The following is a 24,350-nucleotide window of genomic DNA, read 5'->3' as shown; positions in this document are numbered from 1 at the left end:
GCCTCTGTGTAACCACAGCTCTGGTAATGTAGGAATGGTGACTCTGAGAGCACAACTTCCATTCCAAATGGAGCAAGGAAGCACTGGCAGGGAGGGAGGGAAGGGAGCTCACAGTGTGAGGCCAGAACAGAGCTGTCATCAGTCCTGGCTTTTTGTCCTTCAGCCTGCACCCCTAAATTATCACAGTTTGTTCCTTCCACTTATTTGGGAATTTTGCACAGGTGTCTGTTATAAAGCTTCAGAATTTCATCTGTATTTGATGATTCAAATACACTGAAATGTGTACCCAAAACCTGAGTTTGGGTTAGTGAGGTAAAAGACCTCACTACTCTGACAGTGGTACACAAATGAACAAGGTATAAAAATGTAAAACTAACAACACTGGAGCTTGAATGTGGAGGTTTTTTTTCCCAAATGGTAAAACATATGACAAATATCTTAAAAATAAGCTTTGAAAAGATCAAAACAAATACATAAATACTCAAGTGCTTCTATTTTTTTCTCATTTGTGTAGACATCTCAGTTCACCACTGCAAGAACTTTGATCTTTATAATGCTTTGTCTCTATATTCTCAAACATCATAACATGTGTTGATGCCCTGCCCCAAAGGCACAGAGTGTACTTTGTAATGACATGATGCATCCTGTCAATGCAGGTCTGTGTCTGCTGCCCACGTTTATCACCATCACTGGAGAGTCTGTAATGCACATTTAGACATCTATGTAATACTGTTATTAAAAAACTGTATAAAAACAACTTTGGCTCCTTTGAAGTATTAGGATGGATTATTTTTTTGCTAAATAAAAATTGCTGTTGTAAAACTATACCCCCAGGAGGTAATGCAAACATATTATTTATGTAGAAATTCAATGAATAATTCCAGTGCTAATTACTTATTTTCTATATTTATAGTTATGCACACAGAAAAACTACTGGATGAATTCTCCAGCTATGATTGGTTTTCTGTAAACTATTGGTGATTACTCACTAGAACTATTCATTAAATATTGAAAGGTGGTATATAATTAACAAAAACATATTTTTTCATTAAAATACGTGAAGCAATCCCCTTGTTACCACTTTGATGAATTCAGGTGTCGTGTATTATGGCAGATAATATTTGAAATCTATAGGATTTTCTGTATTATTGTAGCAGTAATTCAATAAATATGCAAAAGAAGCAGTCATTACCCTTCATGAATACTCTCTGTCTCTGGCATTTCTTATTTGGTCACTCTGAAGACTCTCATAATCCACAGAGCCATTCAAGATACACCAAGGAGGAGGCAGGTAGTAAGTTAAGACAGCCCTGTTTGTTTCCCAGACTCAGGCAGACCCCACCATACTCACACAAATGGAAAGTGCTGATTTCTGTTTGGAAAAATCATCCATATGATGTACCATGTATAAAACCCAAATATGGCCAGGGCAAGTGAAAAGCTGAGCAGAGTCACTTTGCCTTTGTGCAGGGCTACAGAAAAATACAGCCATGGCCAAGACAGACTGTGTTTGTAACTGAGAGCAGGACAGTTAGGGAACACCAAGAAGGGGAGGAAAACATCTTCCATACAAAAATATTTTCCTTGAAAACAGTAAAAGAAGTTGGGGGACAGTGTCACTTTGTATTTGAAGCTGTCCTTTGGTGAGATAAGTGCAACCCACTGGACTGGTTGTCTCCATCTCACCTGTTGCAAGTGTTCCCTAAGGCACACATTCCTTCCGGCAGTACTTTTTCTCTGAAGTGTCACCTTTTTGTACTGCAGAATTTCTGCTCGGGTGACATCAAGCCTCCATTCTAAGTGTCCAAACACAAGCTGATGTGGGGATTTGGGGATGACACAATGGAACACTGACTGGAGAAAACACACTATCTGCCCCATGGCAGCACTGCAGACCCATTATTCTGCAGCTCTGCAGTGACTATTCATTGAACCAGAAGTTAGTACAACCACACCATACCGGTATGTATGGCACTAAAAAGGGAGAAATCCTGAATTAAACACTTGTTTTTGTCCTGAGTGAAGCAATAAAACCCTTATCTGTAGATGCAGTGTAGTTTTCCACTGAGGTTTGGGATGTACACCCTGCAATCTCAGTGTTTGGCCGAGTTGCACAGGTGAGAACCAACCTCAGTTCTGAACGCTGCCATCTCCGCATGCAGCTTCTCAGGTGTGTAATAGGCTGAGCCAGCACGGACTGCAAACCTCACATCTGTCTGTTGTCCATCCCTGCCCATCACACTGAACACAATCACATCACTCAGCTTGGCAGGCAACAGCTTTGCAAGGAACTCCTTGAACTCTCCATGTCTCGTTTTGCCATGTTCATCTCTCCTTATGAACTCCTCTGCTGTGACACCTGGTCAGGGGATTCAAAAATAGACAAACCTGAACCTGGGAGCTCATGGGTTAATTTCTCAATTTATTTCTTACTTAACAATATGGAAACATACCAGAAAGTAGCCTACAGTGATAAGCAAATCAAGTATTGATGTAATAATGCCTACACCACATAAACATTCAGTTAGAGAAGCAGCTGATCTAAAGCCTCACCAGAAAATAAAACCAACCTGAGAAACGCACAGTGGCTGAGTTTTGTATGGCTTCATTTTCCAGGTCTCTGACATGGATTTGTACTGTAGATATAACATCTGGGCAAATTCCATCAGAAACTCTAACTTTTAAGTTGTATATTCCCTGAGGAGTGTTATCCACCATCAGCAAAGACCCAGTCCTCTGATTTAATCTGAAAGATCTAGACAGAAACCTTCAGTTAGGAAATCTTAACAAATCAAAGTTGAGGACTCACTTTATTCATTAACACCATTCAGAAGGCCTTAAATGTTACTGTGAAGGTTGTAGGGCCAAAACTTAAGGGAATTAGCCAACAACCTCAGAAAGGCAGCTCAGCCACCTTAACTGAGAAATGACAACTGCAGATCTTATAAAGAGATGTTCCTGCCACTCAGCTTTCCCAGATTTGAACAAAAGCAGTGTGCAGTTGAACCAGGTGGTTCAGCACAGTCATCATGGGCAAGCCTCTGAGGTCAGTAATAGGGGTAAAAACAAACCCACTCTGATCATTCCATGTTCTCACATCTTTATCTGGAACAGGGTAAGTCTGTATAAAATCTCTCACAGCATCTTCATTGGACACCTCAAAGGACCAGTAATCAGCAGTTATGGAAATATTCCATGACCATTATTATGGAACAGTGACCTCTTAGCATGGAAACAGGCCAGGGGCTGCTGATGGACAGAAAGTCTTTAATTCTGGGCTGCATAAAGCTGTAAACTTTTAGTCACAGCACAGACTAAAATTCACTTCACATCCATTTTTTCCCTTCCAGACAGCATACAGTTATACCATAAACCATCTCACTTTATGATACGAACAAATAATATCTAAGTAGGAATTAAGGGTCCAATTCAACATTTCAATTAACAGAAAAAAACCTCCACTAATCTGAGTCATGGTTTTCACATGCAATTGTAAATTTAGCCATCAAAGGAGAGCACCAAATTCCCTTCCACTTTTGATGAAATTACTCCATTCTTTGCTTTTAAATTCAGGATTTGTATTCCAACAACCCTAACATCTGAAAGCAAGCATTAGGACTCTGTCTATTTTTAAATTGGAGCTTACAGAACATGCATTTTAAAGTAAATTAACTATGACATCTGACAAAAAATCAACATCATGGTGTGATCTTGCATTGTCTTGGAAAAAATATTTAATGCAAAAATTTCTCAATACCTAGTAACTCAAGTGAAAAAGAAAAAGAATATTCAAAAGGTACATCCCTTACTACACTCAATAATACTGGCTTTATGCACATCCTGAACACAGAGAAATACATGGTGAGAAAATAATTACAGAATCATAAATATTACTCATTTTGACAGAAATACAATCCTCACTTGAGCAGTTTTCCTTCAGAGAGAAATGTTTTATTGTCCCAGTCATCCTGATCTGGTGCAAACACTTCCCCAAGCACTGTTGTTGACCATTTTCCTGTTGAGATAAATTATAATAAATCTGCATTTAATTTTTGCTTTTCAGTGCACTTTATATTCTGTGACATTCATTACTGCATTTATTATTTTCAGACTCCTGCTCGATTTAGTGATGGTTATGATCCAAGATTCTTAAAACAATGCATAGCCTGTCATATGATTTCTGCCAGTTCTGGCAATGTGAGCACACTGGAGATGCCACATGAAAGAAGAAAAGCTGGAAACAGCACAAAACAGCACTAGAATCATAGATAAATACAACTCTCTAAAAACTCTCAGACAAAAGAAAAATTAAAAATCACAACATAAGGAGTTAATTCCAAATGTTTCATGCTACTCTCTTATTTTGAAGAGCACACAAGTGGAACCCAGCAAAAGAGGGAGAGCATCTTATGGGGTACAGCTGGGAGAGAAGGACATGATTGGGAAAAGGAAAAGGGCAGGAAGACACCAAGCTGGGCCAGGTCTTGGTGATTTTTCCAGGCCCTTGGAGGCTGGCACAGAAGTGGAATTTACAACTATTTTCTCTAAAACAGCAAGAGGAACAAATCCAGGGAAAGAGACTTTTGAAATCCATAATCCATGTTCAGCAACATGGGAGATTTTTAAGGTTCAAATCTGGAGCCAAGCCAACCTGGATGCTTCATTCTCTCATTTCTACAGTATGATCTGGTCATATCTTTTTTGTAATTTAGGCATACTAAACTCAGAAAATGTAACTGCAAAATACCTTCTGGAGGTGAACACTCACTAATGGAAAATAGATCTTATGGGTTTATAAAAACACTGCTTTTACTGCAAGCTCAATATATACCTGTCTGCAGCTAACAGTTCTTTGGCAGATAATCTTCTACACACTAAGGTCTAAGTTTAACAAGTGGACTAAGTGAAATACAGTTCATTTACTCCACCTTACTTAGTAGTTTACAGAACAGCAGCTGCAGTTTTGAAGTATGCAAACCATTAAAGAAACAAATTAACAGACTGCAAGAAAGAAATTTAGTGTAAAACTCCACTATTTCATGAATCTGATCTAATATCCAGAATCACATCCAGCTAGCCCTTACCTTTGTAGCTGTACACATAGACCTCCTTGTGGCCAGACTCATGGCAGTTGTCATTCTCATCACCAATTGTTATAGTCAGGGTGGTTGTGGAGCTCATGGCTGGAATCCCACTATCTGTTATAATTATTGGCAGGTGAAACACCTTCTGCTTTTCTCTGTCAAAGGACCTCAAAGCTGTTATAGTTGCTGTGTTATTTCTGTTGTCAGTAAGAGAAAAGTCCAATGAATTCTGATATTCTGGTGGCAATGAAAAGGTAAATGGTGGCCCATTTTCCTCAGCATCCGGATCAAACGCATGAAGCAGCTTTGAGGTGTGGTTCATATGCACTACCTCAGGCTTCAGTGTATTTTCCCAAACTACAGGCATGTATGGTGCTTCAAACCTTGGTCCATTGTCATTAATGTCAAGCAAGTTAATTAACACTGTGACACTTCCAGTGCGGGCAGGCGTCCCCTGATCTGCAGCTTGGACAATCAAAGCGTATTTCTGAATGGTCTCACGATCAAGGGCGTTTGCCACAACCACGTGACCAAACTGGTCAACCACAAACTGTCTCAAGGGGTCTGAGTCTGACTTTATAGAATAGATAATCTTCCCATTCAAATCAGAGTCCTTGTCTGTAGCCCTCACTGTGGTTACTGTAGTACCTACAGGCACATCTTCAAACACAGGGTTTGTCTGAATAAACTGAGAAGGGAAAGCTGGGCTGTGGTCATTTGAGTCTTCAACTTCAATCAGACACACTGCAACACTGGAAAAATCCAGATCTTCCACAGTAACAGTAAGATTAAACTGTCTTTCACGGGCATTCTCAAAATCCAACTTTTTTTTCAGTCGAACAGTGCCACATTGCCATTCTTTGTCATTCTCAATGTAGAACTTCTCATCTGGGTCTCCCCCGATGATACTGAACATTAAATCTGCATTTTCCCCAATGTCTGCATCTGTAGCACACACCTGCAGGACTTCTGAGTCAATGGCACTGTTCTCAGGAATTGCTGCCTGCCACAGTTTCTTTGTGAATTTGGGGACATTATCATTGACATCTGCAACCCAGACAGTGGCAGTGCCAGTTCCTGTTAGCCCTCCCCCATCTCTTGCTTCAACAGTAAGGAAGTAACTTTCAGTCCTCTCCCTGTCTAGCAGCCCCCCTGCCACATGGATGGTCCCAGTACTGGGATTGATGTTAAACATGTCAGTACCAAACTCGTTCTTCACATTCTCTGTTATCCTGTAGGTCAGGACAGCGTTCACACCAACGTTTGGGTCATCACGATCCACTGCAGCCATCTCCATGACCAAGGTGTCTGCAGGAGAGTTTTCAAAGACATTCCCATTGCAGTCATCAGGCATGCACGAGAACGTGGGTGCATTGTCATTTATATCCCACACGTTGATGATCACATCAGCAAAGCCTGTGAGTCCTCCTCCACCTTCATCAGTGGCCAGCACAATGAACCTCCACAGGGCTCTCTCTTCCCGGTCCAGCCTCTTGTGGGAGTAAATGCTGCCTGTTTTCTCATCTATTGTGAAAATGTCACCTGCACCATACCCATGCAAGGAATATCTCAAATCTCCTCCATCAACACCACTATCAGGATCACTGGCCATAACCTGCAATAGTTTTGAAAAAGAAACAAACATAGAAAGTGTGAAATATGCAGTGACTGCATCACATCCTATATGCTGCTCCAGTCTAAAGGAGTTCAAGCAAAAGCATATGACTTGGTAATAACATGTGCATGCCAGCAAATAGCAAATCCAGGGACAATTCAGGGCAGGGAAATATGCATTTTTAACAATGTTAACAAGTTTAGTACTAAAATAATATTATAATCTTCATACTCATATATGTAATTTAAATATTACATTCTGATAGCTACTTTAAGTTGTCCATTATTTGCTTTTCAGGATTAACAAATTATCTATCCTGTTTATCCCACTTATAATCCCCATTTTTTTTTCTCCCACAAAAGTCCATTTCTTCTCTTCAGTGACAAAAACTTAGTCAAAATAAACTTCATTAATACCTATGTGCTGAGTTATTTTTAACATAATTGTACCATAGTAATCTGTGCTTTCTCATTGAAATATTATAATCTGTGGAACTGCATACACTACCTGAAGAACGAAGACAGGCAGCGAATCCAGTTCCTCAATTATACTTCCATAGTATTCATTGATAGAAAAAACTGGAGCCTCATCATTCTTATTCATGATGTTGATGATGATAACTGCATAATCCTCCCATTTCCCATCAGAGGCCAACAAGTGGATCTCATACATTTTTGTTTCTTCATAGTCCAGTGGCTGGGCAATGACAATGGCTCCTGTTTCTGGATCTACATCCAGCACTCCTCCTGTGTTTCCAGCTGTGATCTGATACCGCAGTTTAGCATTTGTTCCTGTCAATTACCAACAGTGTCAGAAAACACACATTTCTTGAAGTAGGCTGATGGTGAGATGAAGTACAAATCACACAATAACTGATTAGTGGTATTATTTTTATTTTATCATTTTTGTGGTCTTTTAAAACATGCAGATGTCAGATTACTAAGCAGCATTTTCAGTTCTGGTGTGTCTAACTGGAGTTTGTCTCTACAAAATGTGTCTATGCAATGAAGTAATAATTCTGTTTTAACTTTATTTAGAGGGCAGAAATTAAGTGCCATATATCCATCACATCAGGCCCCCTGTCCAACACTACAGAGCAGATTCACAGGCAGCCTAAGTCCCAAACTAAAAGTTCCTTGAGTAGTAAATCCTTCTGCAGCACATCTTCACTACATTTGCCTCAGCCTCCTACAGAGTGGGAGGAATCCAGTGCAGTCAGGATTTCCTTGCATTTTACGGACACACATGGGACTTGTGCAACAACAAAAAAAAGCAATGTTTCACCGTATAGGGAAGCTGAATTAGCAGTGCTCCAGGGTCAAAAGATGGAAGCATTTACTAATCTGTCTCTCTTTTATAAGCACTGGTTATGTACTTTTACATGATTAGTGGCTGAATTTCTGGCTGATTTGTGGATAAAACAGTGTAGCTAAAATTCATCATATGCATTTAGGAAGTCTAGATTAAAATAAAACAAACAAACAAAGCAAATACAAACTATACTGTCCATCATAGAGGAAGCAAATGAATCTCACTGAAATGAAGTCTGACTTATTGTAGCTAACCAGGACATTTTTATTGGCACTTATTTGTAAGAAAATTATCTGATCTATAAAAAATTTGTATCTGTGGGCACAGAAATTATCTCCTATTATCTCACATTAGTGCACGTCTCCTGAAATAAGAGATCGTGCCTCACAGCTCACAGTTATGAACTAATGTTCATGCTGAGCAGGGCACACTTAAAGAAGTTTTAAAATCTGGGGACAGAAGGACATTGCCTTTTCTCACACCACCTTGGAGTGCTGAGATGAATGAAACTGATCCATATTTTGGAGAGAGCTGTGGGGGATGGCAGTGCTGTACCTTCATCCTCATCGTTGGCAGTGACTGTGAGGATGGTGGAGCCCACGTCCTGGTCCTCGTCCACGCTCAGCTCGTAGACGCTCTGCGCGAACACGGGCTGGTTGTCGTTGACGTCGCTGACGGACACGCGCACGTACGCCGTGTCTGCAGGGACAAGAGCCACACACTCACCCCAGCTGTGCCACTGCTGCCACCTGCAATCCCTTCACCTTCAATGGGACAAATGTGCAGGCAGCACAGAAACAATCCCTTAGGGCCGTGGGCTGCCTGTATACCAACAGTACTCAAAAGCACGGGGTATCAAATAAATGTCACATCCAATTTGTTCAAACACATGCTACATGAATAATTGAGTCATTGATGCCTAATATGACAGTTGTACAGTGTTTAGTCATAATTTTTTTGTCCTGAAGCCACAAAATTTTAACTTTTTATTTAAGCAGGGCAATCAGTTGAAAAAAGGATTTTCTATCTTGCATATTCCTGCTCCATAATTACTTTTAACTAAGTACCATACATATGCAGTGCTTTGAGAAACACTTGCCCTGCCCAAAGATTTGCATCCTACAGATAATGGCACATCTTTGCCAGCTAGAAAACACTCTCTAAACTCTAAATAAGAAGGTCTATAGTTTTTTTTTTAATTTCAGAACAAAAAGCTTGCTTGATCATCATGCAAAGCTTATCTTCCAGCTCTGACACAACTGTTGCACAGCTAAACAGTAAAAAAGCCACCATGAAATCAGAACAGGCACTCTTCCACAAGACATGAAAAAAAAGGAAATTACCATTTAATCTTGTATTCCAGAGCTTCTGTTTTCAGATACAATCCAAGTAATATCACACTTACCACAGCCATCTGTCCCTTACCAGAGTTTGGCTTCCCATGCTTTCCAGGTCGAGCTGACTCAGAGCCATCCACTGACTTGACTTCCAGGAGGTAGGAGCCCTTCTCCTCTCTGTCAAACACTGAGGTGGTGTAAATGGAGCCTGTCTGGGGGTCCAAGCGAAAACAGGTGTAGTCTCTGCCACTGTCATGTAACAGGGAGTAAGTTATCTACAGGATTGAAAAGAAGTTGTTAATATATACTTTCCTGTTGATGAATAGGTCACAACTAGAATAGCACTTAAAGAGAGGAAGAACTGTCCCATGTCCAAGTACTTGATCAGGCCAAGGAAGCTGGGTAAAACTGCAGCTTCAGCAATCTGGTCTAAAGCCAATTAACTTCCTTGACTGCTGATCTGTAAGGAAAATAATTTGTCTAATCAGCTCCTGATTTCACTAGCATGATTTCACTTGTGCTGCAGTACTAAAGTTCAGCTGAAGTTCCCAAGTATTTCTACAACATCCACAGGTGAGCTGCATTTGAACCTGCTCAGGACCACAGACCATGTTCTACCCTCTATTATCTGCATGGTTTTGTGACTTGACTTCAGTTAGCACTCTTGTTCTAAGGATGTATCTATTTTCAATTTGTTTATTCACCGAGGAATACATCCTCTTTGGGTATTAACTTCCCATATTTTGTAAGGATTCAGTTTGCAGTACTGCCAATGATTTCCAACTCACAGAAGCTTTTAACACAGCTTTTCTTCCATCCATTTATCCAATCTCATTGTAGGTCTGTGTAGAATTTTCCACACAAGGGAATTCTACAGCAAGCATTTCAACTAAGCTACAGGCTGTGTAAATATTTCCTCTTTGTTTTCTGCCTCACACCTACTAGTTTTAGTTGCATTTTTCACCTGGCAACACAGAGAAGCATGTAATTATCTACTTTATTTCATTCTACATTTCCCTATTAGTCATCCCTTTTCTAGGCTGAAGATTTCTAGAGTATTTAGCCATTGCTCCTGCAGAAATCATTCCACAGCTTTCATCAGGGGAGAGGAAGGTGCCCACTTTCTTACCTCCCCATGCTGACCAAGGTCGAGGTCGGTGGCAGACACCTGAGTGACAAACGTCCCCACCTCAGCTCCCTCTGTTACTGAGGCTTCATAAATGGATGAAGTGAAGAATGGCACATTGTCATTGACATCTAGAACATCAAAAAGAGCACACAGAGAGAAAACTATAAAACTTTAAAGGCAAACAGTGCAGGATTATACTGTGGCACCACTGAGCAGCTCACACACCTGTGACATTGACATGGACCGTGGTGAATGCTGCCAGAGGAACTGCAGCCACGTTCTGAGCTCGCACCCGCAGCTGGAAGCTCTTTGTTGTTTCATAATCCAGGGGCTCAGCTACCAGGATGGAAGCAGAGCCATCGTGTCTGTTTGGAGTCAGGTAGAAACGCACTGGCATGTTGGTCTCTGGGACAAGCCCCTCTTCCAGGTTGTAAGTGACACGGGGATCTCCAAGGGGAGAAGTTGCTTTGATTGTCTGCACAGTTCAAAAAGTGTGGGTAATCAACCCTTCTGCAAGTACAGCAACATTTCTAAAAGCTTTTGTGCTTTCATTCTCCCAGATATTCAGCTACAAAACACAAAACTCCTATAAAAGCTCACTATTTAAGCAAATAAACAATGTTCAGTTACTCTGCATCCTGAGAGCTACAGACAGACAAACAACCTTACCAAAATTGAGGCATCCCGTGTCGTGTTCTCTGGAATAACAACTTCATAGCTGTCTCTTTCCCACTGTGGAGGCTGGTTTTTTGCACTGGTTACAGTTACAGCAAGTTCAACTTTACTGCTCCTGTTGCCTCCATCTGTAGCAGTAATCTCTCGAATTATAGATGACTTCTGAACAGTAAAAAAGGTTTCATTACAGAAGGTTTTCAGCAGGCCTCCAAAATAAATTAATACACACAATTAAAGGTACACTTAAAAATAGCCTTCACAGAAGAAAAAGATCTGAAGATGGACTAGGTGTAAATTTGATGAAAAATTCTATTTACTTTACTTAGGAGGGTTGGAAGATTTTGCTATGTGTCTCAAAAAAACGAAGCAAATGTGACACAAAATTTAAAACCAAACAAAACCAAAAAATCTCCTTGTGAAGGACCTGTTGCAAACTGTTAAACTTGCCTATTAACAGTTCTTGTTATTAGGTCTGTAGGGTTCTTAGATTCATTAAAGAAAATACATTAAAAAGGATACACCTTCACCAAACTTTTGTGTGTCAGTTATTTAGAAGTTCAATTTCAGTAGTAAAAGTATCTATTTAAAGACTGACATCTACAACAACAGTTCAGTTTCAAAACAAATTACTTTAAAACCTGAAAATTTCAAACTGCTTGTGTAGGTATTTAGAAATAGCTGAAACTGATCAGTTTTAGATAACTACATGAATGATGCTTTCACCTTCCTGAGGGACAGCTATGCTTAATGCACCACAATTGACATATGTCAATTTGGAAATCTATATCAGGACCAACATTTCACACTTCTTCCCATTCAGGTTTGTGTCTAGACTTAATGCCTGTAAACACAACAAAGTGCTACACCTGGGTCCTTGCTCCTCTGCTTCTGACCTCAGCCCCCCAACCCTTGGAATCAGCATGCCAGAGCCAGGGAAATGGGAAGAGCAAGTCTCAGAGGCAGTGCTGGGGCTGCTGCTTCCCAGATGAAAGCAGGGCTTGCTCATATCCAATTCACAGCCCATGAACTCAGCAGCTAAAAGCCTTAGGCTCATGTTTAATTTAAACAGATATATTGATCCTTTAACCTGAGGGGTAACTCAAACTCATGACCTCAGTCCCTCCTATGATATATTGAAATATTCAGCTTAAAAAAGAAAGAAAGCATCATACCTGAGATATGGGTTGGTTCACAAACACCCAGCCTGTGGTAGGGTTAATCTGTAAATAATTTGGTTCATCACTTGCTATGGAATATGTGATAGCAGCATTTGAGCTGTAGTCATCATCACGGGCTGCAACACGCAGGAAGCTGGTCCCAACTCTTGTGTCCTCTCTAAGGAAATCTGATGGAAGGGAAGGATATTTCAAATTGATCATCAATTTGCTAAACTACCATGGACATTTTAGTAAGTCATTAAGAAATAAATGCCATACATTATTAGTCTAGTATCATTTTCTCTTCCTTGTAACAATAGCCACATACACTGAGTATTTTAAAGAGCTGCTATCACTCCAGAGCTACAGATCATATCTAAACTTCATATCACCCCATTCATAACCTGGAATTCTTATTTCTTATCAGATACTTCTTTTAACTGTATTTTAACCCAGAGAATAATTGCTCTGTATGAATGACATGGCTATTGTTTCAAGGAACTTTCCCATAATGCAGGCCTATGAGCCAAGGCTCTATATGTTACACAACACATATTACAGTGAGTAGCAGCTCTGCAATAAATAAGCAAAGTGCATCTCTGGATGCATCAAATTTGTCACATGTTCTACTGCCAGGACAGGCAAAAACCCAAAAATCAGAGACATGGGGTACGCTCACACTCAGGGCACTGAAACTCTATCCAATGACTCTCAATTACATTCATAGTGGGTGTTTTCAAATCTGGGGTCATTGTCATTTTGGTCCAGGATGACAATATTGATCTGACATATCCCAATGAGTGGCTCCGCTGCCTGATCTGTTGCTGTCACAGTGATGGGATATTCCCTCTGCTTTTCTCGATCAAATACCTGAACAGTTGTCAGAACTCCTGAAAACAAATTAAATATCAAAGAGTTAAAATTCTGTGCTTCTGGCAACATTCTTCAAGCAGATGTTTTATTTCTGTCAATACATTGGGATACAATGCAGTAGGTTATGTACACCTATAACATCAGGTGCAAGGATCCAACCCTGAGATTTAACAGTTGCAACAGCTGACATTTTACTGCTCAGACAGACTCAAACTTTAGTTACATTTGCATCCACACACCAGAGGAATTTGAATTAGAATGGAAGTGTAATTTAAGTTTAGAAAATGGAGGTAAGTACAAGCTAAGAGAATGAGTTTCTCAAAAAATTAGTAAGTACAGGGTAAAGGAATGTTTCATATCTTTTATCCTCCAGAAATTCAGCCTGAACTTAGTTTTGGCCTTCTAAGATTTAATTCCTTTGCTGTTTGTAAGACTGCTGTCATTTGGATAAATCACTTATATCCCATTAGCAATGCTGCAAGATAATGTACACATAAAATAGGTTTGTTTTGGTTTTTAAATCCAGTTACAAAAGCACACAAGTAACTTCACAAAGCAGAACTTCCACATTTCAAGGAAAGCATCAGTTTTAGTTCAGTACTGGACATGTATGAAACTTAGTTTCATGGAAGTCTTGTTCATGCAGTTAATACAGTTTGTATTTGGTCTGCAGTCAAAACACTAAATGAAAAACATGAAGTCTAATTTTATCTAAGGCTTTCCCCAACAGTGTCACCAGATGGTTTATCTGTGCCATTATCAGCACTGACATTTGCTTTACCTGTGTCAGGGTGGATACTAAATGCTGGTAGGACACCATCTCTGTGCATCAAGCCATATTTCACTATTCCATTGACCCCTTCATCAGCATCAGTGGCTTCAACCTGCAGAACAACAGTCCCTGCAGGCTGATTTTCCAGGACAGAAGCATGTTCCCGATAATACTGGCACTAAGAGAGGGGAGGAAAAGAAAGAAAGAACAATTTTAAAAAGAGAAAAATCCAGGACTTCCCTTGCCATTTGATTCAAAGGTATACTAGCAGAGGAAAAAATAATTATTTAGCTACACTTGCACTGCCATGCTCAGCTGTTAAAGCTTTATCTTACCACAACTAATTTAAATTTCCCTTGCTATTTTGTAGTTATACAAACAACACAAAACATGAGACCACCGAGCATCTCCAGCTAATGCAAATATTTGGAGAAAAAGTTAAAGTTGCTTCCAAATGCAAATATTTTTCTATATTAGCAAAGGTCTAATTTAAAAAGAGGGCATACACTTGCCCAAACCACAGAATTGTTTTGCTCAAAAAGGGATTTCTACACAAATTAATTTTGTCAAGGAGAGGCTACTGAGAATTTCTAAGACTGACATGAATAGTTGCTGACTTTTCAAAATACGCAACATTGCTCATCAACATCTGAGCCATCAGTACCACACCTGAATATAGAAAACAGATCTTTAATATGAATTAACATTCATATTAAACCAAATTCAAGCATTGATTTTGCACAATTCAGCTAATTGATTTTTCACTCTTTAAGCTAAAATTCTCATTCTTCTCTCTTTCTTTAGTTGCAGACACACAATCAGCAAAGGAAGCCTGTGTAATTTAGAGAGGTGTTCTGGAGTATTGTGAACAAGCCCACTGCACAGGCAGCTATCCCTGTGGACTCCTGCTCACATGGGATCTCCAGAAGTGTTTCACTTGGCCTCACCCTCTGAAATGCCAGGGATGAGCTTTGGCCCAGGGAACAGACAGGAGCTCATAGAAGCTGTTCTGCCACAAGAGCAGAATAGACCCTGAAAGCCTTAGGGGGGGATGGAAAAGAAGAAGACAGGGCCCAGAGGGAAGGAGAGCACCTCCTGACCAGCTCATCAGCTGCACACCTGCAGTGCCAACAGTGCTAAAACATTCAGCACAGTCCAGTTCAAATGCCAGAGGCTCATATATTTACCTTCTGAAAGACAGGTTTGTTGTTGTTGACATCATCAATTTTCACAACAACCTGGGCAGTACTTGTGAGAGGATGGGGCCCTCCAGAGGCATTATCATCAGTAGCTGTGACATTCAGCACATATTCTGTCCCCTGCAGCTCAGGAAATGGGCTTGCACGAAGTCTAACCAGCCCTGTGAAAACAACAGGCTGTGGGTTTTGCTGCATTAACCCATTCCCATTATCCTCACTAGTGAACATGGCAACAAAGCATTCTGGATTTCCTATTCACCAATAAAGCATAAGGTTGTGCTGTTTAATTTAACGACAGTATTTTTACTGCAGTCCCACATTAAAACAAAATAAAGACATCACAACAGGTTTGTCTGCAGGTTTGCCTACAGAGCAAACTGAGCCCACAGCCACAGCTCAGCTGCCCTGCACATAATGGCTTTCATCCATCTGCAGCTGCCATGGACAGCTCAGCTGAGACTCCTTCAAGTTTACCTTCCTGCAGCTCAGTCACAGCAGCACTGAGCTACAGAGACACAGGCTGAGAAACCTCTGAATTCCCCCAGGACACAGCCTGCTGGGTGGGACACACAGGCACTGCCAGAAAGAGGTGCTACATTGCAGAAGGGACCACAGCTGCCTGAGATCCTGCAGAGAGGGGCTGCCATTCTTTTCCTCCACCATCCATCACATCTGTTATTCATCAGGAATAATCACAATTGTCATCACAGCAGAGTATTTTCACAGCATCAATGTCACTAAATTTGCTTGAAAATGTATTGTTTTAGTTGCAGCACTTTTCTTTGACACTTCTCCACTGTACCTCCATATTTCTACAAGAGGGTACAGACTACTCCCCTGACATCACTCCTGAAAAGAAACTGCTGTAAGCCACTCTATAAACCTTTACTGGTTTATTCAGCAACAACAGCCTAAAAGTGTTCTGGAAAAAATGCTAATGTTCAAATACTAAGTTTCAAATACTATAGAATTAATTGGCAAAAAAGTACTTATACATGATTTTCTATATTAAAACTGTGGAGCTAATCCCTAGAGATGCTATCAATCAAATATTGAAATGCTTTGACCAAAAAAATCTATTTCTCACAAAAAAGGTCTTCAGAAGTGTCATGTATATTAATGCTGTAGCTTTTAGACATTTTCAAAACCTTTGTTCCTCTTCAGATGCCAAAGCATCTGTAGAAATTTAACTCTTGGAACCTGCAACTCTATTTTTAAGTCAGAAAGGAAGTGAAGGAGCTCATAGTAAACTCAGAGTCATGATTCAATGTTTGCAAGTTACCTGCAGACTGTATTTTTGGGAATGTTTCAGCATCTAACATTAATATTGCAAAAACCATGATTGCATTGAAATTAAAATTTCATGTTAAGTGAACTCTATGAAGTAAAGTGAAGGAATAAGTAAGGGCAGCTTGATCCTTCCTATGTATTCAATGCTTCTGCTTTAGAAAATCTAAGTTCAGATTTTGATTGCAGTTCAAAATACAAAGTAGTTTAACTGAAGTTAATTAAGTTACTTCAATCCTTCAATAGGATTTCAATTTGTTTGCCTGTTTCAATCTCAAAACATCCTCTTCTGTTTTTTCAAGCAATCAACGGGAAATAAATCCTATTAATTTAAAGGGATATGCCAACCTACTCAGATGTTGGTGTTTGTGCACTTATTTTATTTACTTTTTTTTTCTAATGAGGACACCAATGTGGTGGGAACCTTTTTTCTTCTCTTGTTTTGAAAATATGTGACTATTGAAAAGAAGTAAAAAGATGTAAATATTGGCGTTTCAGAACAAGTGCCTTAAACTGCAAAGTATTTCTCCACACATCTTTTTTTCTTATGCATGCAGTGTTCTTGGCTAAACAACACTGGTCATGTGAATGATTAATGTTAAATGAAAAATATACTTGGTTAGTTCAGATTTTATATAAATAAAACAGTGGTAATCTCATTCCACCTACAGACACTTCATTCCACCTACAAACACTTCATTTTGTGTCAGCACAACGTAGATAAGTTCAGCCAAGAAATGTTTGCTCTCACCAGCATAATCAGGACATTGACACAAGCATGGGGTGGGAAAAGCCTCATTTAAAATCCCAGATGACCAGTTTCTTATATTAAATTCTATTCAGATACTTGTCTGACATTTTGGAATGTCATCCTGTTATCAATAATAGCATTCTCTATTAATTTACTGTTTCTTAAGTGACCTGTTATCTATAATAATGCCCTCTATTAAGTTACTGACTGAAAGCAAACACTGAACAGGTAAGAGAGGTCAATTATACACAGATTTGAGGAAATTATATAATTTTTTATCATTATAAGAGAGTATATACATTCTTCTCTTGCCCTTTTTAAAATTAGGCTTCAAAGATAGCATATGGTATTCAATTTATTCAGATAATAAGACCAAATTCAAGGTGCATCACAACAGAACCAACATTATGACCACAGCAGCAAAGAGCTAACACACAATTACCTTTCTTAGGGTCAATAACAAAGTTCCCTCTCTCATTCCCAGACAGAATATCATATGTCACACCATCTCCATCAGGATCAACAGCATTAACTGTGGCAATCAGTGTGTTTGGGCCTGCATCTTCAGAAACAAAGCTCCTGTAGCTGTTAAAAAACCCAGACAACAGCACACTCATTAATTTAACCAGGATATAATATGTACAGAACTAAGCTTTACAACACTTACTAGCAGTTCAAAGGGCACTGCAGGAATTTGTAATTTTCTAATACAATTACAGTGATATGATGCTTTTTTGTTAAGCAGTGAAATGATAGCATTGATGATCTATCCAGCCATCCACATCCTTCTGTTGTTACCCCCATATTTCCCTCCAAACTTGCAACAGCCTTGAAGATGAGCTGTGCAACAAGACTTGTGCTAAATGAAGAATTCACTTGGGTTTTATTAATTTTAAAAAATGAGCTTCCTGATGCACAGACTCCAAGCTAACATTTGCTAAGTTAAAGCAGTTCCCATCACAGCACTTTCTGACAGAAGCCCTCAAAAGACTCTCAGTGCAGTCCTTGCCCCAGCAGGACTAAGATGAGAGTGAGATGTAGAGGATATGTGCATAATGTCAGTTTTACAAAAATCTCTGCTCAAGTCCAGACACATCACTGACATTGTAAGCTCTTAAGAGGCATTATCAGCCTAAGCTTAATGCTCTCTGGAGTAGAAAAGCCCCTGCTTTAGCAAAGTCCCAAATATTTATTATTTTATCTGCCTGCACTGAGCAGTGGCAGACTAAGCACCCAGCAGGGCTGTCCACAGGAGATATCCCAAAGCTCAGCTGTAAGAGGAACTGCAGCTGACTGGATCCACCAGAACACAGATGCACCACTGGGTTAGTGCTCATGGACACACTGGCCAGATGCTGAGCACAGCAAAAAATTGAAAGGAAAAGAAAATGGATGCACAGAAAACCTTTTGCTTCACTTTTGTTGTAGAGATTTGTGTGTTTTCTATGAAACCTCCATAGAAACAGCTTCTTTTCTTCCCCCAGTTTTATATGCAATGGAGTAAGAGAAGTAAATCATTCTGGTTTAGCTCAGTCACAAACCTCAACACACTGTCTTAACTGTGCATCTCAATAGCAAATGAACAATAATACTGATAATTTTTTACATGAAATACAGGGAGAGTGGAGTTCAGAAGAGATCTCTTAAAAAAGAGAAAGTAAAAACTGACAGCATGAAAGAGAGTGGTAGCCTTAAGCATTTCCTAACTGAGCTAAAGAATAACTGTGATGAAAGAGAGCCCATGGCAAGGAATCATGGGTTTATACTGGGCTGTAAATCTGTTTGAACAAAGGGCCAGAAGGACAACATCATCACCTAGATTTGTATTAGTCTGCCACAGAGCACAGCACTAACTGCAAACAGTCTCTCAACAGGCCCCAATTTACATTTGTTCACAATGATTCCAATTCATGGAAAATTTCAACTAAATTCTAAATTATGTTTGAAATTTACCTCTGGGTTGAGGATTTTTTTCATAACAGGAAAGATAAAGCAAAATCAAAGCCCAGTTAACCAAAACTTAGAGATAATTTGTATTCCAGGAGATTAATTCAATTCCAATGCCTATCTACACATACACACAACAGTAGTTTCCCTGCTATTGCACAGAGAACAAAAAAGCTTCTTGTGAAGGTTTGATAATTTCAAATAATATTAATTTTAATCATATTCTTCAGTAAACTTTAAGTACAAAAGCTGGCGGGGATTTTTTTTAAACTTCGTTTTCTGTTTCCAATTTGTTAGAGATGTTTACAGCATTTTAAACAGTATCACTGGCTTTTGATTAAAATATTAGGAACAGATGCAGATAAATATTCAATATCTCTGAAAAGTAAAATAAATTAAATGAAAAATAGGAAGAGGGAGAAACATAACCTGGTTCATTTGAAAATATAGATAAATCCAATAATAAATTCCAGAAGATCAAATTTTCCAAGTCATATCTCTTCAGCAATGTTTAGAAAGGAAAGAAAGGAGCAAGATTTTGAAGCCAGAGGTTATCTGCACATAAAACAAGGCCTGTCAGAAAGCTTTGATGTTTTGTTCAGCTAAACCCCAAGCTTAACATCACTGAAATCTTTGCTTTGGTTTTGTTCTGGGCAACTTCTACTTTTAAGAGTAGAAGTTGGTGCAGAAACTGACTGGAAATTCTATTACTAAGCCTCAGTGCAAGTCTTTAGCACTTCTGGCATTGCTTTGGATGCTGCTGAGTCCCAGCTATGGAAGAAAAGTGCTCACATGTATTTAGAAGAAAAAAATATATACATACAATTTGTAGGGGATGGAAAGCGAAATTAAGTGAACTCCACTTAATGGCACTTATCTTGTGGGTTTTGTAATTCATTTGCCATTTAGGATTGTGTCATCTTAGCATTTTTCTTTGACAGCTATAAACCAAGGATGCAGACTGCTGACTCTAAGTTTAAACTGCCTAATTAAAAGGCAGAATTCCCCCATGCCTTTAGATGAGGGCTGATGGCAACAACTCTGTTGCCTGTTTTTTCTGCCTGATTTCCTTTGGTGGTGGAGAGGTGCTCCTGAACTGTATAATCTGAAATTATTGCACCATATCTTTCAGTACACACTGGAAAAAATAAAAGTGCATTAAAGAGATATAATAAATAATAATAAATAAAATGTAATAAGATATATTGTTTATATGGTACCTTTTTTTTTTTGTTACAAATTTCAGAGTCAAAATATCACCCCACAATTGTGAGACCAGCTCTCAGCTTGGATTGAACCAAAGCCAATTGCCATTCTGTGATCAGCCATGCAACCAAAACACAAAAAGCAACAGTAAAAGATAACAGAGTCTGAGGAATATGTATTTACATAGTCTGAGAAAACTCAGGTGCTTCATCATTCACATTGGAGACATGGATCCTAACAGTTGCTGTGCCAGTCCTGGGCTCTTCCCCCTGATCCACAGCCATAATGATGAACTCATAGAGGTGGTTGGGGCGCTCATAGTCCAACCTTGTGGCTGGGAAAACAGTGCCATGAGAGGTAATGCTGAAATCTTGGCTCAGAGTGTAATACAGCAGCTGGGCATTCTCCTTGGAGTCACAGTCAGTGGCTGTCACTGGCAGAAGAGGAGAGAAAGACATTGTGTACATCCAAGTTAGTGAATTGGAATGGTAATTGCATTTACTGGTACTGTGACAGGATTTGCCTTGGCATGTGGTGTTTGAAATCAGTGAAGAACTCTGCTGTCCCTTGTGCTTTTTAGTGAACTAACCCTTACTCAAAAATAGGTAATTTAAAAAACCAAAAGTTAAGATGCTAGATCTTGACTTTGTTGAAGAGTCCTGTGCCATCAAGAATGCATTCTCACATAGAGAAGTATATTCTCATGTCCACCTGACCTTCACTGCTGACTCAAAATCACTCAGATCATACACTGGGAAATTAAAGATGGATATTTACATATATTATTCAACTGATGCCCATTATGTGTTTGTCAGATCCTATTCATAACCTAAAAACACATTTACCAGACCAGTAACAAATAAAATACCATTAGTATAGGATAAATCACTAAGCAGCACAATAGGAGGTTATAAAAGCCTGTTTACTAGGGAAAAGCAGTTTTCCAGCAGTTTAATTTCCTTTCCCCCCCCTCAAGATTTAGAGAAACTTTATGTAAGGGTTAAAAACTAATACAAGGCCTTTGTACATCTTAATAGACACAAATTTGTTTCCTTGCCACACTTTACAGAGCACCACTACTTGAAGCTCAAGTTCTTGGTCTCCCTGGGAAGAAGCAAAGTCTTCTTGTCAAGCATCCAAACAAAAGCTCACACAGAACAGTTAAAGTGTGCAAGAAGCTGTTAGTGCAGGAGAGCAGAACTCCTACAGCAAGCTCACACAGGACTCTCAGAGACAGGCAGAGAAGGAGAGCTGAGGTGTCCATAAATTCTGATCCAGGATCACTCTCTTCCTTCAAGAAATGTGGCAAGACTGCTACTATGAGCCTGCTGCTGTAATACCAGCCACAACAAAGTTCTGATACTTCAAAACTCCACAAAGAAAATCCGTTTCCTTTGCATTCCTGTCCCCCAGAATTGTTTGGGCTGTGGCACCAGTAAATAACTCTGACATGAATCTACAAGGTGTCATTTGCCTTCAGAGAGCTGCAACAACCCACGCTGGGACAAGTAATTTTGCTTTCTGAACTGAATTCTAAGTGGTGCAAGGGAGAAAAACACAGTGAACATAATAAATGGCTCCAGGAGCACTAACCTTGGAGAAGGGCAGTTGTCATAGGAACTGTTTCAGGAACACCAACTTTGCTGTAAATCGACTGATGAAATTCGGGGGCACAGTCATTCACATCTGTGATTACAACGAAAACCTAAATGGGGAAGAGGGGAATGTTAAACAGCAAAGTGAATCAAGGGAACAACCTCACTGCTCTGGAAATACCACATGGAAGGATTTCCCAAAAACATCCTTGAAATACCACATGGAAGAATTTCCCCAAAACATCCTTGAAGTCTTCAGCAGCCATAGGATGAGACATTTTTCTTAGATTGCTCTTTTTCTGCTGAGTGCCACTGAAATATTACATTCCAAGATACTAGCAATTGCCAAGTCCCTGACCCTGCAGCAGTGTTTTCCACTCACCCTTCATCTCCACTGATTATTCCTTATTACTAGTTTAAAGGAAAATGCACCATCTGCTTGCCAAGCACCCTTTTTCCATTATCTTATCTTGCAATACTTCTGTGATTTGTAACACTAAAAACTCTACTGCCAAGCATATTACATTTTAGCATTATAAATCTCTAAGGCCAAGTTCTGAATTTAATTACAGCAGCACAAATCAGATATAAGTGGAACTGATCTCCAGGGAAGTGATCACAGCCCCAAGCCTGACAGGGCTCAAGGAGTGCTTGGACAATGCTCTGAGGCACAGGGTGGGATTGTTGGGGTGTCTGTGCAGGGCCAGGAGCTGGACTCAATCCTTGTGGGTCCCTTCCAACTCTGGATATTCTATGGTTCTGGAAAACCAAGTAAGAGATACAATTTTGCCTCTAACATCTTTACAAATGCTTTCTTATTCCTGGGTCAAATTTAAGTCCACAGTTTACACTCCCAACAGTAAGGGGTGTGTAAAGGAGCTTTTCTAGTGGCTCATGCTGCACTTTATGCAGTCATTGGAGGCATTCTGCACTAAAGAGCATCAAGCAGAGCTGTATTCCATGAGCCTTGCAGAGTTATGCATGAACTAGAGCTGCTCTCTCAACTATTGAGGTTGTATCAGTGTAAAGCAGGTACAAGTTAAAGTACCTCTAGGCTAAACATATTTTAAAATCATCTCATAATGCTCTTTTGAGTCATACTTTACCATTCTTCATCTTGTAGTATACAAGGGTCAACTGAAACTATCAGGCTCTGGTGTGCTAGAGCCAGTGTTTGCTACACTGGCACACTGCTTCCTGCCTCTCTGTGTCCTCACACTTGATCCTAATAATTCTGTCTCCAGCTCCCTCTCTTATTTCCTGAAGCAGGAACAAACTCATACAGTATGCCTTTCCTAGCTCAGTGAATCTCTGAATTATTACAATAACTGTAATAACTATATTAAGAAATATTTTTGCTGTCAAACAGCTTTCTAAAATACCACAAACCCTCAGCTTTTAGTATCAGTGAATTTATATTACTTTCTTGTTTTACGAGTTCACTTTGTGTTCTTGATACAAAACAAGTAATTCTTTGATTTGCCTTTGTTTCAGAGTGGAATAATCTCAAATGTACCTCATACTTGATGAAAGTAGAGTAAGACAAAACCTCATGTCTGGCTTGGCCACACCCATCTCCATGTGTTACCAGATAAAACTTGAGGTCTGTGATGGGATGGCATACTGATCCCTCAGAAACAGCCTTTAGAGCATCTGCAAGAGTGAAATCCAACAGCATCTAAACCACTCCTCAACATCTCCCCAGAGACAGAAAGACTTTTGAAATGGACAGCAGAATAGCCAGCATGGGGAAATGGGAGCTCCTGGTGAATCTGCCCAGATTCCAAAGGATGAAGGAAAGTGGAACTGCAGCCAGGCTGCTGGAGGGGAACACCTACCTCAGCAGCAGTGCTGAACTGCTCCTCACTCTCCTCTGCCCTGACCAAAAGGAGGAACTGGTGGGGGTCTCCTTCATAATCCACACTCCGAGTTAGACTGAGCTCTCCTGTGGCCCCATCAATGCTGAACAGACCCCCAGGATTAGTGAGCAAACTGTAGCTCAGGGATTTCTTTTGATAGGACACAGCAGTGACTGTAAGAAAGCTGCATTAAAAGAAATAAAAAGAGAGGACTCAAGGACATAACATGACATTCTGAAAAATATGACAAAAGCAATGCATATCAGTAGTGATGGTGCAACCCTGCAGGTTTGCTCAGAGGTATCCTCAATGAAGGCAGTGACAGCTGTATCTAAACACCAAATTCAAGCATTTTGTTACATAGAGCTTCTATCACCTTGGGGTTAAACAGATAAAGATTCTTGGAAGCAGAACACAGTAAGGATTAAAAATGCAGGAACAGAGGATTTAAATTTTGCTGCAACTGAATTTGCCTACTTCAACTTCCTTCTGTGGTAGTGATGGTTTTCAGGCAGGAAACTAAAAGATAAAGCAAGATGAAAAAGATTTGTTT

General features: G+C 39.7%; 1 protein-coding gene across 1 annotated transcript in view; it reads right to left on the bottom strand.

The window, feature by feature from the left end:
• The window catches only part of LOC134424154 (neural-cadherin-like), a 60,439-nt gene that overhangs the window by 17,848 nt on the left and 18,241 nt on the right, over positions 1 to 24,350 (bottom strand). The window contains exons 4-21 of the mRNA XM_063167678.1: positions 23,777 to 23,981; positions 21,937 to 22,048; positions 20,527 to 20,776; positions 17,633 to 17,775; positions 15,141 to 15,313; positions 13,963 to 14,131; positions 13,028 to 13,198; positions 12,324 to 12,496; positions 11,146 to 11,313; positions 10,702 to 10,951; positions 10,477 to 10,604; positions 9,436 to 9,622; positions 8,566 to 8,709; positions 7,207 to 7,490; positions 5,085 to 6,699; positions 3,922 to 4,015; positions 2,571 to 2,755; positions 2,130 to 2,359 (exon numbers count right to left, since the gene is read on the bottom strand). Of these exons, the coding sequence (XP_063023748.1) occupies positions 2,130 to 2,359; positions 2,571 to 2,755; positions 3,922 to 4,015; positions 5,085 to 6,699; positions 7,207 to 7,490; positions 8,566 to 8,709; positions 9,436 to 9,622; positions 10,477 to 10,604; positions 10,702 to 10,951; positions 11,146 to 11,313; positions 12,324 to 12,496; positions 13,028 to 13,198; positions 13,963 to 14,131; positions 15,141 to 15,313; positions 17,633 to 17,775; positions 20,527 to 20,776; positions 21,937 to 22,048; positions 23,777 to 23,981 (4,681 nt within the window). The remainder of the gene's footprint in view (positions 1 to 2,129; positions 2,360 to 2,570; positions 2,756 to 3,921; positions 4,016 to 5,084; positions 6,700 to 7,206; positions 7,491 to 8,565; positions 8,710 to 9,435; positions 9,623 to 10,476; positions 10,605 to 10,701; positions 10,952 to 11,145; positions 11,314 to 12,323; positions 12,497 to 13,027; positions 13,199 to 13,962; positions 14,132 to 15,140; positions 15,314 to 17,632; positions 17,776 to 20,526; positions 20,777 to 21,936; positions 22,049 to 23,776; positions 23,982 to 24,350) is intronic.

The sequence above is a fragment of the Melospiza melodia genome, chromosome 13 (genome assembly GCF_035770615.1).
Source record: "Melospiza melodia melodia isolate bMelMel2 chromosome 13, bMelMel2.pri, whole genome shotgun sequence".
NCBI classification, from domain to species: Eukaryota; Metazoa; Chordata; class Aves; order Passeriformes; family Passerellidae; genus Melospiza; species Melospiza melodia.
This window is presented reverse-complemented; position numbering and strand designations above follow the sequence as displayed.